We start from the raw sequence: 11,955 nt of genomic DNA on the forward strand, positions 1-11,955 counted from the left end.
TTATTATTTTCTCTCCGAGGAGCATTTCCTTGTTTCGGGGGGACAGACAGACAACCAGCATGATAACCGGCGAAGCCGGTGTTATGGCTAAATATCAAAGATAAAACTGTAGAGTGAGACCCAGGTTGTAATGCTGGTCGATCATTTCAGGAGGTGACCTCAAATTTGTCATCAAACTTGTCGTCAAATTTGAAATCAAATTTTTGGTATCCGGCCTCGGTTGCTAAGCAAGACATGAAAATCCGCCATTTTGTTACTTGGCAAAATGGAATTAATTGAAGAAGCTTGTTGACATTTATGGCGGTCAGGCAAAATTAAAATCGCAGTCGATGTAAATTTTGTTCATCGGATGTTTTAACAATGTCATATGTGTGCCGGCAGTTTTCACCGTAAATAGAGCTTTTTTGAGCGTTTTTCTCAAAAATTTCTCCTGAGCAACGCCCCAGCAACGGCAAACAAATCGATCATTTTTTCAATTCTCTGTCAATTCTCTGCCAATAAAAAGTCTGAACTAATAGACACTTATTCGATTACTCTATCAGGCTCACTCTGTATCGATTTTTTTTCTTTTTCTTTTTGTATGATTCTTTTTCGTTTATCGATTTCTGCATTTGCCGTCAGATGTCTCCAACTTTTGTGGTTAGTTCCCTCCAAACTTTTGATGGCGCTGGTGGTCGCTAGGGCTAGGCTAATAATGGCTAAGATCAACTTCTTACAAAAATTAGCTTTCTTTTCACCATTAAGGCATAAATATGGAAGTTAACTGACCTGCCGCAAGTGTAGTTACATGTACGTATCTTTCACTGTCACAGTCAGTCATTATTGTGCGCTATAACTTTCAATCGCAATCGCTTGAGATAATATGATGATATTTGAGCCTAATTTGAATTGCACAGGAGATACTTCCTCTCCTCTCACTCATATTTCTTTGCGAAGAGGTGTATCAGCTACACCAATGCTTATAATTCTACAGCCTTTTCATGACTTTTGTTATGTGGCAAAATATGCATATCACACTTCTTGAACTCAGTTTTTAATTGTGATAACTACTTCACACTCTACTCTTCGAGCTTGTTGCATTGCAATAACAAATTGACTTTGATTCATCAACCTTGACAAGACTTTTGACTTTGACTCATATTGAACTTGAAGGCAGATTGACTTTGAATAATAGGCAAAATTATGAATCACACTCTTTGACTTGAGCAGTGCTAAATACCAGGTGCATCGCATGGGCATATGTATAAGTAGGGTATAAATTCTCAAATTTGAGAGTGCATGAAACAGTATGTTGAATAAGTAGGGTTATGTTGTGTTTTTCGCTGTTCATGGATCCCATGCCCAATAAGGGACAGATTCTATAGTACGACCTGAAAACAGTCATTGACAGGGAATTTTTGGTTCAAGCTCAAGAGTTTTTCATTACTGTCAAATTTACCCAATTTTCCTGAAGATCCTTGATTCGAAGTCTGGGATCTTCAGGGGCATGCAACTACTGATCTACTCTACTGCTTTGCTGCAGTTGGGATGATGAGTCCCACTAACTCAAGAAGCCTTTACACAAGTTTTGGATATCTGGTGGTTAATTGTCATTTTCACATTACATCATCACCACCAGTGCGGTATGGTGATTTGGTAGCTTTTCAATCACATGATTTTTGGTAGCGATTACGTGCTGAATCTGAACAATCAACCTCCCCCTCCCAACCTGAAGACTTCAATCCCCCCTCACACCCTCCCAACCACAACTCAACCCCTCACCGCCCCCCTCCCCCCAACTCTTATCTGCGTAGTTTTGATAGAACATCATTAACACATGAGACAATAGTAGATTCCGTTTGTCCGATACCCAGGGTAGGCATCTTTGTGAATAAATTGTGTAAATAAATGCTTTATATACTTTGTCCACCCTCCCCGTTTACTTATTAAACACGCACATGAAGTCAATTGGTCACAAAGTTATTTGAGTGGCCCTGAAACGTATGTCATTATTAATTGTCCATTACAGGACAGATTGGGTTTGGGACAATTAGCATCCACATGGAAAGTACCCTGCATCCATTGTGGTTGAACCACCATTTAGGTGGTTATATAGCTCGGATAGATTCCTAATGTACTTCACAGAGGCCCGAAGAATGAGGCTTATACCTTCACAAGGCCAGTGACGCCTATTATATTGGCTCTAAACGTTCGATATTTGATGATCCTTTTAACAGTCCCATTGGTCATTTTGCACTGAAGGAAAAACTCATGGGGAGGGCATGGCAATTGTGAATATGACCGCTCTGAAGATGTCTTTGGCTTCGCATGGGAGCAACACAGCAGCCATATGATGTCTTTTGATGGGTGCAATGGAATGTTACACATAAACAGATGGAGGAACCAGCATATTAAGTTCCAAAATAATCATATTTCTTCACAAGCCGTAAGCTATCACGGCATATTTCCAGAAAATAAAAATACATTTAGGAGCAATCAAGACAGTGGTTTGTTATCTCATATACCACCTGGGTTAAAAAAATTTTTTTTATCTGATTGAAAAAATTATAATTTCCCGTAGGTTTTGATTAATTTTAAGCAGCGTTTGCTTATTTTTCTTCTCTTTGAGGAGCTTTTACGTGTTTCAGGATGGGACAGACAGAAGGCAAAAATTTCGTTGAAATCCATCCACAACTTTTTGAGATATTTTGTTCACAAACAAACAAATGAAAAATGACCCACTGAGTGACACTTGGCAAAACATTACAAAGCCGAATGGCACTCAGTACAGCGCATACCTCACGTTTTGTATCACACTGATGGGCTGGATCCGAACCAAAATCTAATCCGCTTGATCTTGTCACCGAACAAACTCATACACTTTATTTTGTCATAACTTGTCCACAACTTTTTGAGATATATATGTATATATATATATATATATATATATATATATATATATATATATATATATATATATATATATATATATATATATATATATATATATATGTACACACACACACACACACACAGTTGCTCGCCGTATCTATCAATATTAGAAATTAGGCCTGTGTTGACCTTTTGATCTTAAAAATAATTGGTGGTTGAATGCATTGACCTGATATGCAAATCCTGTTCAAAATTTAAGTCAATCTTATGCAGATTGAGGATTTTAGAAAATTTGTCCCAATTTGGCCTTTTGGCCTATGTTGATCAAAAATAATTGGTGCTTGAATTCCTTAAGCTGATATGCAAATGGTCATCAAATTTCAAGTCAATCGGATGAAAATTGACAATTTTAGAAACAATTAATAAGTTTGGCCTATGTTGAGTTCACCCTGTGGCCCAAGTTGACTTATGTTTGACTTATGTTAACCTCAAAAATAATAGGTGGTTTAATTATTTGACTGGATATGCAAATTCTGTTGAAATTTCAAGTCAATTGGTTGAAATTTGAGGATTTTAGAAAATTTGGCCCAAATTGGCCTTTTTGGTCGACCAAATCTTATGAAATTTCAATGTGGAACCATTGCAGGGTCAGTGACCACAATCTCCAAAAATTTCAGAACGATCGGTTGAGTGGTTTGGGCTGGAGGCGAGCGGACAGACAAAAAACCAATGTCACCCACAGGGTGATCCGTATCTTGCCAAAAGGTGACCACGTGTGACTTCTTCAAGGTCACACTGAGGTCAACAGAGCTGCTATCCACCAGGAGCGACTCCTTGAGGAATATCTGCCGACGAGAGATTCCGATGAGAATAGTTCTACAGAGTAACCATGAAAAATATGCTTTTGCCTCATAACGTCACCAAATGACGTCATAATGTCTCAAGCTTGACATATCTAGAAAGCACTCATCAAGGTGTTCAATTTGAGGTACTACACAATATGGCTCCTAAAACTTGAAAATTTGACCTTGGGGTCAAATATGTTTGACCTTAGGCGCTAACCATGAAGGTCAAGGCCAATCGCCACCAAAAATTAATCAGCTGAGCGCCAGACCATGAAATATATTCCCATGAAGTTTGAAGACGATCCGATCAAAATTACTAAAAAAATAAGGGTTTCGTCGACTTCCCTGATTTGCGACAAAGTGACCTTGACGTTTGACCTTGACCTTCAAAATTTTGTGCACTGAAAGGGACCTCTATAGGCCTCTGATATGCGAAGTTACAAAAATTTCCAATGATAACTGTGCTCTGCAGAATTTTTTATACGTGATTACAGACAAAAAAAAACAAAACAAAAAAATACAAGCTGACTAACATATCTTGCAAAAACTTCGTTTTGGCAAGATAATAAACAAACATACCGAGCCAAACCGAGCAGTGCTGTGCCATGCCGAGGCCAAGCCGACCCGACACAAAAATGGAGTTGATCAACATACTTGTCAAATTTTTTTTTTTTTTGCCAAGTAATGAAAAATCATTCACAATGTGACACTTGGCAAACATTCCAAAAACATTACAAAGTAGAATGGCACGCGGTAGAGCGCATACTTCTGTCACATTTTGTTTCCCACTGATGGGCTGGATCCAAACCAAAATTTAATCTGCTTGTTCTTTTTACCTAACCAACTCATCCATCTTGTTTTGTCATAACTCGTCCACAACTTTTTGAGATCTAATGATATATATATATATATATATATATATATATATATATATATATATATATATATATATATATATATATATATATATATATATATATATATATATATAGTTTTTTGCTGTTTCCATCAATTTTAGAAATTAGGCCTGTGTTGACCTTTTGACTTTAAAATTTATTGGTGGTTGAATTCATTGACCTGATGTGAAAATCCTGTTCAAATTTTAAGTCAATCTTTTGCAAATTGAGTATTTTAGAAAATTTAGCCCAATTTGGCATTTTGGCCGATGTTGATCTCAAAAAGAATTGGTGCTTGAATTATTTAAGCTGATATGCAAATGGTCTTCAAATTTCAAGTCAATCGGATGAAAATTGACAATTTTAGGAACAATTAATAAGTTTGGCCTAAGTATGTTGGGTTGACCTTATGGCCCAAGTTGTCATTTTGACTGATGTTAACCTCAAAAATAATAGGTGGTTGAATTATTTGACCAGCAAGCTGGTCCCAGCAAGTAAGGTAAAACCCACCAACCATAAGAGATGGTGGTGAACACACGATATCTCAGAAGGAATTCTGTTCAAATTTCAAGTCAATTGGTTGAAATTTGAGGATTTTAGAAAATTTGGCCCAAATTGGCCTTTTGGGCTAAGTAGACCTTTTTGGTCGACCAAATATTCCGAAACTTCAATGTGAAACCATCACAGTGTTCCGCGTTGAAGAAATTTACCATAATCTCCAAAATTTCAGAACGGTCGGTTGAGTGGTTTGGGCTGGAGGTGAGCGGACAGACAAACAACAAACAAACCAACAAACAAACAAATGGAGGCGATCAATATACTTGTCAAAAAAATATTTTTCCCCAAGTAACAAACAGACAGACAGTGGTAAAAACATAACCTCCATCCACCTTTGGTGGTGGAGGTAAAATTACATAAATACTTTACAGCTTGCAAATAAGGTCCAACAAAGAAAAACTTATGGGATGGCATAGAAGCTAGCCTGTAAGGCAACATTATAAATCATTTCTGTAAACCATTAACCATATTTAATATTTCTAAAAATGTAAACTGTTCTTCACCAAGCAAGGGAAAAGGTCATCTCGACCAAGCACGTGAAGCATCAGCAGGGCTTTAACTGAATACCAATATCGCAATAATGAGAATAAAGAACATAAGCTTGTTAGCATACTAATAACAGCAAATTCACTGTGAAACAACGATGACTAATTCTAACATTTATTTTTATTATTGCGGTTGGAAAACAAAATACAATGGAATACAAACTGCAATATCTCGTACATTCACAAATTGCCCCGGCAGAGGCAATTATGCAGCCAACATGCTGTAAACTTTCTGACCCTTTGTCTTTTTTGACAAAACAAGTTGGTTATAATTGTGTATTTTCCACAGTTTGGTATTCATCTTTTGTGAATAATGATTCTGACGATTACAAAGAGTTTTCCCCCTCCCACTGCCATTTTTGCCTGGTTCGGCTCCTGAAGGACTCATGATTCTGTAGATATACAACAGTTGTACATACACCAAAGTTAAATGGTCAAACAATTCTCTCCTTGTATTATCCAGTTTCTTGAAGAATGAGGCTTGGGCATGATCAACATGTTCACTGTGATACTGAAGTTATATCACCAAGTATTATGTACAGTATAACCATATAGAGTATAACCATATAACCATGTCCATTGTTTCATCTCCCACCACACTCTCCCCTCCCCCTCCCCCCCCTTTAGAAACTTTCATTCGTCATTGTGTTACTATCGTTTATAGGTCCCGACTCTAATCGCACTCCCTGTAAAACCCACACGGATAATGCTCGGAGTAAACGTAATTAATGGAGAAGAGGGGTTAGATTATTTTTACTTGCACTATATAAAATCTTTCATTTCAAAGAACAAACGTTACACTTTGCAGGTCCATTGCCAGGATTTTCCAAGGAGGGGGATTCAGACAGGGCGACTCCAAGGGGGCGAAAAAGGATATATATATCCGACTACGAGAACTTTTAAAGTGATTCTTCACCATTAAGAGATCGGGCAAAAAACGATATACAGTATGTCTCAAAAAGTTTTGGATGGATTCGAACGAAACTTAGTGGATGATTTGGGTGTGGGACAAGGAAGAATTGATTCAATTTTGGTGACGATCCGAATCCGAGTCTGGATACGAGAAGAATTTAATTTTTTAAGTGATTCTTCACCATTGATAGGGCCAAAAACGATATAGTACTGTATAGCTTTTTGAATAACATGATATTTCAAAAATGTATTTGGCCCGATATGTTCTCGTGGATCAGGCATTGCATGGCAGAGGTATGTGCTCTACCGAGTGCTCTTCCAGTCGTTGTTTGCTGTCAGAGTCATTTCAGGAGTTGTTTGGATTCAGTCCTTTTGAACTAGTGTTTGTGCGAGGACTATCGAAGCTTTTTAAGGTGCAGTGACTTAATGAGAAGTCACAGTTAAATTTACTAGATTATGTGTTTGATTTCAGAGAGAGATTGGCAAGGGCAAGTGAAATAGCCATAGCGAATTTAAATGGAACACAGGACATAATGAAAGCGAAGTATGATAGACATTCCAAGGACAGGGAATTTATTCCTGGTGATAAGGTTTTGGTGTTACAGCCAATTGCAGATCAAACATCACAGGCAAGGTATTTTGGACCTTACCCCCATTGAAAGAAAAGTCAGTGAGACTGATTATGTCGTTGAAACTCCAGGTCGACACAAGCAAAGACGACTGTGTCATATAAGTATGGTAAAAAAAATTATCATGACAGAGAGCAACCAGAAAGTGCGATTACAGCCTCACCTGCTTTACCACAGAAACAAAATAAGATGTGTGATGAAGTGAAGTTTGACCACATTAGGGACAACACATGTCCAAGGCTAACTAACATTGAGGTTTTAGCATACTTAGATCAGAAATTGGGTCATTTAACGTACAGGATGAATCCCGTAAAGTTAGAACATCTGAATAAGGAGGTTGAATACAGTAGTGACAGTGAGTAGAGTTCACCCTGCATCATGGTACCCAAGTAGTGATGGATTCAGTGATGAGAACGGATTCTTATCCAATCCCTAGGATTGATGATTGCATTGACAGGATTTGTCAAGCCAAGTTTAAAAGCAAATTTAACTTACTAAAGGGGTATTAACAAATACCTCTTACTGAACGAGAAAAGAAAAGTTTGGCTTTTGTAACACCGAATGGACTTTACCAATATAAAGTTATTTCTTTTGGCCGAAAGAATGGTGGCCCTGCTACATTTGAACACCTCATCAATGACCTCATTCCAGAACTTGAGGGGGTTGACGCTGTGATGTATCAGGAGTTTATACTAGGGCATACATACATTGGTGCACCGGGGTGTGGTTAAGGGAAGTCACGTGACCAGGTTTATTAGGAATACCAATAAGAAGGCGCAGGACGATGAAAACGGAGAATCCCGAAAGAAAAGCGACGTACACGTATAAGCCCCGGGCACAACGGATCGTACGAAATTTTGTCGTGGTAGACCCATAAAATATTTGTCGTGGCCAGATCTTACAACATGCTCGAAATCTATTTTTAGTGGTCACAAGGGCTACGACACATTAAAGATGGTTTGGCGATGGGGACGCGACAGAAAAAAAGATATGTCGTGGTTATGTCGTGGGTGTGTCGCAAGTCAGTCGTGCGACAGTCGTGAGACCATCGTGAGTTGTCGGGCATTGTCGGGGGACTTTGTCACATGATCAGGTCGTGGGTCACTCGTAGGATGCTCGCGCGTCCATCTCCCGTCTATATAACGCAAGACTGTCATAGGACAGACTCACGACAGCCACAAGACATAGATACCACAAAAAAAAAAAAATTGGCGAGCAAAAAAGGTGCATGTCCAATTTTGCCTCACGACGGCAAGTTGATGCCACGATGCTCAACATTTCGTCGGACTGTTTTGCGACGACCCCCGATGACCCACAATTTGCCCAAATTTTCTGTCGTGTCGTGGCACAAATGCGTCGTGGGTTCGTTGTGACCGTGGGTATACAGGCAAATAATAAAGCAAATGAACAGACTGGTATTTATTTTATTTATTTATTCAAATGCAGCCTGGGGCTGGTTGGCTGCATCATTTTCTGGGGGCACAGCTGTGTCACTGATGCAATTGCCCCCTGTTACCAATAAGCTCATACTCATTTTACAAAACTTGAAATGATGACAGGCTTAATCAACCCACCTGGTGTTAATTTAATGAGTAGGGGCTTGAACTCAAGAACCCTAAGATATTTAGCTCACCATCTTAACCATGAAGGCAACACCAAGCCTGTAGATTGGTATGATGAAAAGCCTTTATGCAGGGAAATAAAAAACATGGTCACGGGCACACAATCATTCACGCATTCACAATGAGGACGACAGGCAAGGTCTTTGTTAAAGGATATCGGTACCAAATCGAAATGACTCCACTGCGAGCATGTCTGCAAGTTCCGGCATGGACCAGCGAACAGGCGAAGCATCCAGTAGGGTGAGGAGAATGGAGAGACAGAATGACAAAAGCCAGGGAGATCATAGCCCAGGTCAAAAAACCAGTAAAGACCAGTAGCTTACTGATCAACTGGTACCAGTTGAAAACCAGTAGCCAACTGGTACCAGTAAAGCCAGTTGGTTTCTTTCTGGTTTTAATATGGAAATTGGAATAGAGTGATATATTACCAGTTGAAATACAATTGTATTTAACTAACTGGTATCAACTGGGACCAGTACATTGCAACTGGTATCAACTGGGACCAGTAAGACTTTAACTGGTACAAATATGAGCTACTGGTTTTTTCAACTGGGAAATTGGAATTCTGACTGAATTTAACTGGTACCATTTGAAACCAATAGAGACCAGTTAAAGACCAATTAGAACCAATAGAGACCAGTTGAAAATGTGTACTGGTTTTAACTGGTTTTTCGACCTGGGAGGGCCACACATTGTAGAGCGGAGAATGCGAATCCCAGATGAGGAGTGATACAAAGCCCAGAGGGAATGGCTTATCTCTCCAACTTCCTCAACTCAACTAATTCCTGCCCCCATGCACAGCCCCTTTTATCACCTCTCCCATGGCCACACCCACAATGCCCAAGCATGATGCTTCCTGGCCCTGCAACTCACATGGCATTCAGTTCCTGCCGCGATGCATTCACGCGGCCGGCTGACATCACGACGCCTGTCAAACCATTGTCGGAAGTTGTTGAGAGATGCACACAGGATATCAACACCTCTAAAAATATCCTATCTGGTACCACCTCACCTGGCAACTCACCTGGTTTACAGCGAGAACAAAATGAACAATGCTTTCCTACCTAATGTTTATGTCAACTCTGCTGCCGCTCACAGCCTACAAAAGCACAGGATAACTTCTTCTGATGGATCCCTGATTTACATCAAAATGTTGTAAGCTACTCAAACACATGGACTATGGTAATTATCATCAATCTAATACATATCCCCTCCAATGTAGCAGTATGGATATATTTGTTTCCTGTCTATATCATGTTTGCTATAATATTTATTCTATGACGTATGCTTTGTATATAATTTGGCTTTTATAAATAAACAAACCATAGGATAATTTCCGGTATAATTTGAGTTTACTCTGTCATGGCAGAGTAAACTTCAGGATCCATGGCATTAGCATCACCAAGATCAATCTTGCACCATTTATGCAGCCACCTGATCAGTATGTGTTCACTGCACAAGATTTCTCGAACATGTTGTGACTTGCATGGTGCATGCACCTGTTCACTAGCACAAGCAAATGTTTAATTATTTATTTATAGTAGTATTGTTTCCAGAGTGTTGTTGTGATTAGAGTTGTTACTGGAAAATATGCAAGTTTAGGCAATCCTGATTTGAATCTCTTCAAAGTATTGCAAAGTTGGTTGTTCATAATGAATGGAACGAAGAACTACTATTCTAAACTAGAAGGCCACTCGGGAGGGCGCATACCTCGGCCACGCAGTGCCTGATGCACGAGAACATATTGGACCCGATACATTTTTGAAATATCATGCTATATAATCGTTATTGGCCCTATCTCTCAATGGTGAAGTTAATTTCAAAGTGAAGGGTTTAAAAATTAAATAATTAGCGTATCCAGATCCGGATTAAGATCTTCACCAAAATTAAATCAATTTGTCGTGGTCACACACCCAACCTATCCACCAAGTTTAATCCGAATCCGTCCACAACTTTTTGAGATATCATGCTATATATATTAGTTTAGCCCGATCTCTCAATGGTGAAGAATCGCTTGAAAAATTGTCTTAGTCGGATCCGGATCTTCACCAAAATCTAATCAGTTCGTCCATGTCACACACTGAACCTGCCCACCAAATTTCATCTGGAACCGTCCATAACTTTTTGAGATATGTTGCACACAGACAGACAAACAAAGGCAGAGAGGGGCTGAATATATAACCTCCTTCACCTTCAGTGGTGGAGGTAAATATTATTGTTAGCATACTAACAGCCAATTCACTGTCAAACACCATCAACTAAAGGGCACTCGGTAGAGATCATACCTCCGCCATGCAATGCTTGATCCATTAGAACATATTGGGGCCAATCAATTTGTGAAATATTTTAGAACATACCGGGGCCAATCAATTTGTGAAATATTTTAGAACATACCGGGGCCATAACCAATGTTGACCTTTTGGCCGATATTGACTTCAAAAAAAAAATAGATGGTTGAATTCAGTGACTTGATATGCAAATGCTCTTCAAATGTCAAGTTAATCGGATTAAGCTGGAAGATATTTGAAATTTGGCCGATGTTGACCTTTTGGCCTGTGCTGACTTTCAAAATAGGTGGTTGAATTCAGTGACCTGATATGTAAGTCCTCTGCAAATTTCAAGCTAATTTTGATGAAAATCGATAATTTGAGAAATTTGGCTGATGTTGACCTTTTGGCATGCATTGACCTCAAAATTAATAGGTGGTTGAATTCAATGACCTGATATGCAAATGCTCTTCAAATTTCAAGTCAATCGGATGAAAACTGACAATTTTAGAAACAATGTAGAATTTAGCCCATGTTTATCTTTTGGCCAATGGTGCTCACCACTAAAAACCAAAATAAGCCTCACCAAGACGGCGTGCCGCCATCAGAAGGTGGAACACATGGCATGCCGCCATCTTGGTCAGACCTCTGTGGTTGCTTGAGTGTTTTGCCGATGCCTTGATTTGGAAACACCATTTACTGTCATGGACTAATTAAAGTATAGAATCTAAATATTACGTCTGATTTGAGAATCGGATCTAGTGAACAAAATAAGTCGGAATCTGGAGTGAAATACAAAAATTCTAACAA

The 11,955-nt window shown here is 39.0% G+C and overlaps 1 protein-coding gene across 4 annotated transcripts in view; it reads right to left on the reverse strand.

The window, feature by feature from the left end:
* The window catches only part of LOC147012100 (1-phosphatidylinositol 4,5-bisphosphate phosphodiesterase beta-4-like), a 203,532-nt gene that overhangs the window by 144,079 nt on the left and 47,498 nt on the right, over positions 1-11,955 (reverse strand). The window contains exon 1 of one of the 4 annotated variants that reach the window (XM_085858349.1): positions 9,042-9,165. The exons of 1 other annotated variant lie outside the window; for it this stretch is intronic. In XM_085858349.1, coding sequence (XP_085714475.1) covers positions 9,042-9,087 — 46 coding nt within the window. In that variant the 5' untranslated portion in view covers positions 9,088-9,165. Of the gene's footprint in view, positions 1-9,041; positions 9,166-11,955 lie in introns of those variants that run through there. 2 more of the 4 variants (XM_085858346.1, XM_085858347.1) reach the window with 2 other exon arrangements.

This window comes from Eptatretus burgeri, chromosome 15, assembly GCF_056783735.1.
Source record: "Eptatretus burgeri isolate ZD-2024b chromosome 15, Ebu_testis_v1, whole genome shotgun sequence".
In the NCBI taxonomy this organism is placed as follows: domain Eukaryota; kingdom Metazoa; phylum Chordata; class Myxini; order Myxiniformes; family Myxinidae; genus Eptatretus; species Eptatretus burgeri.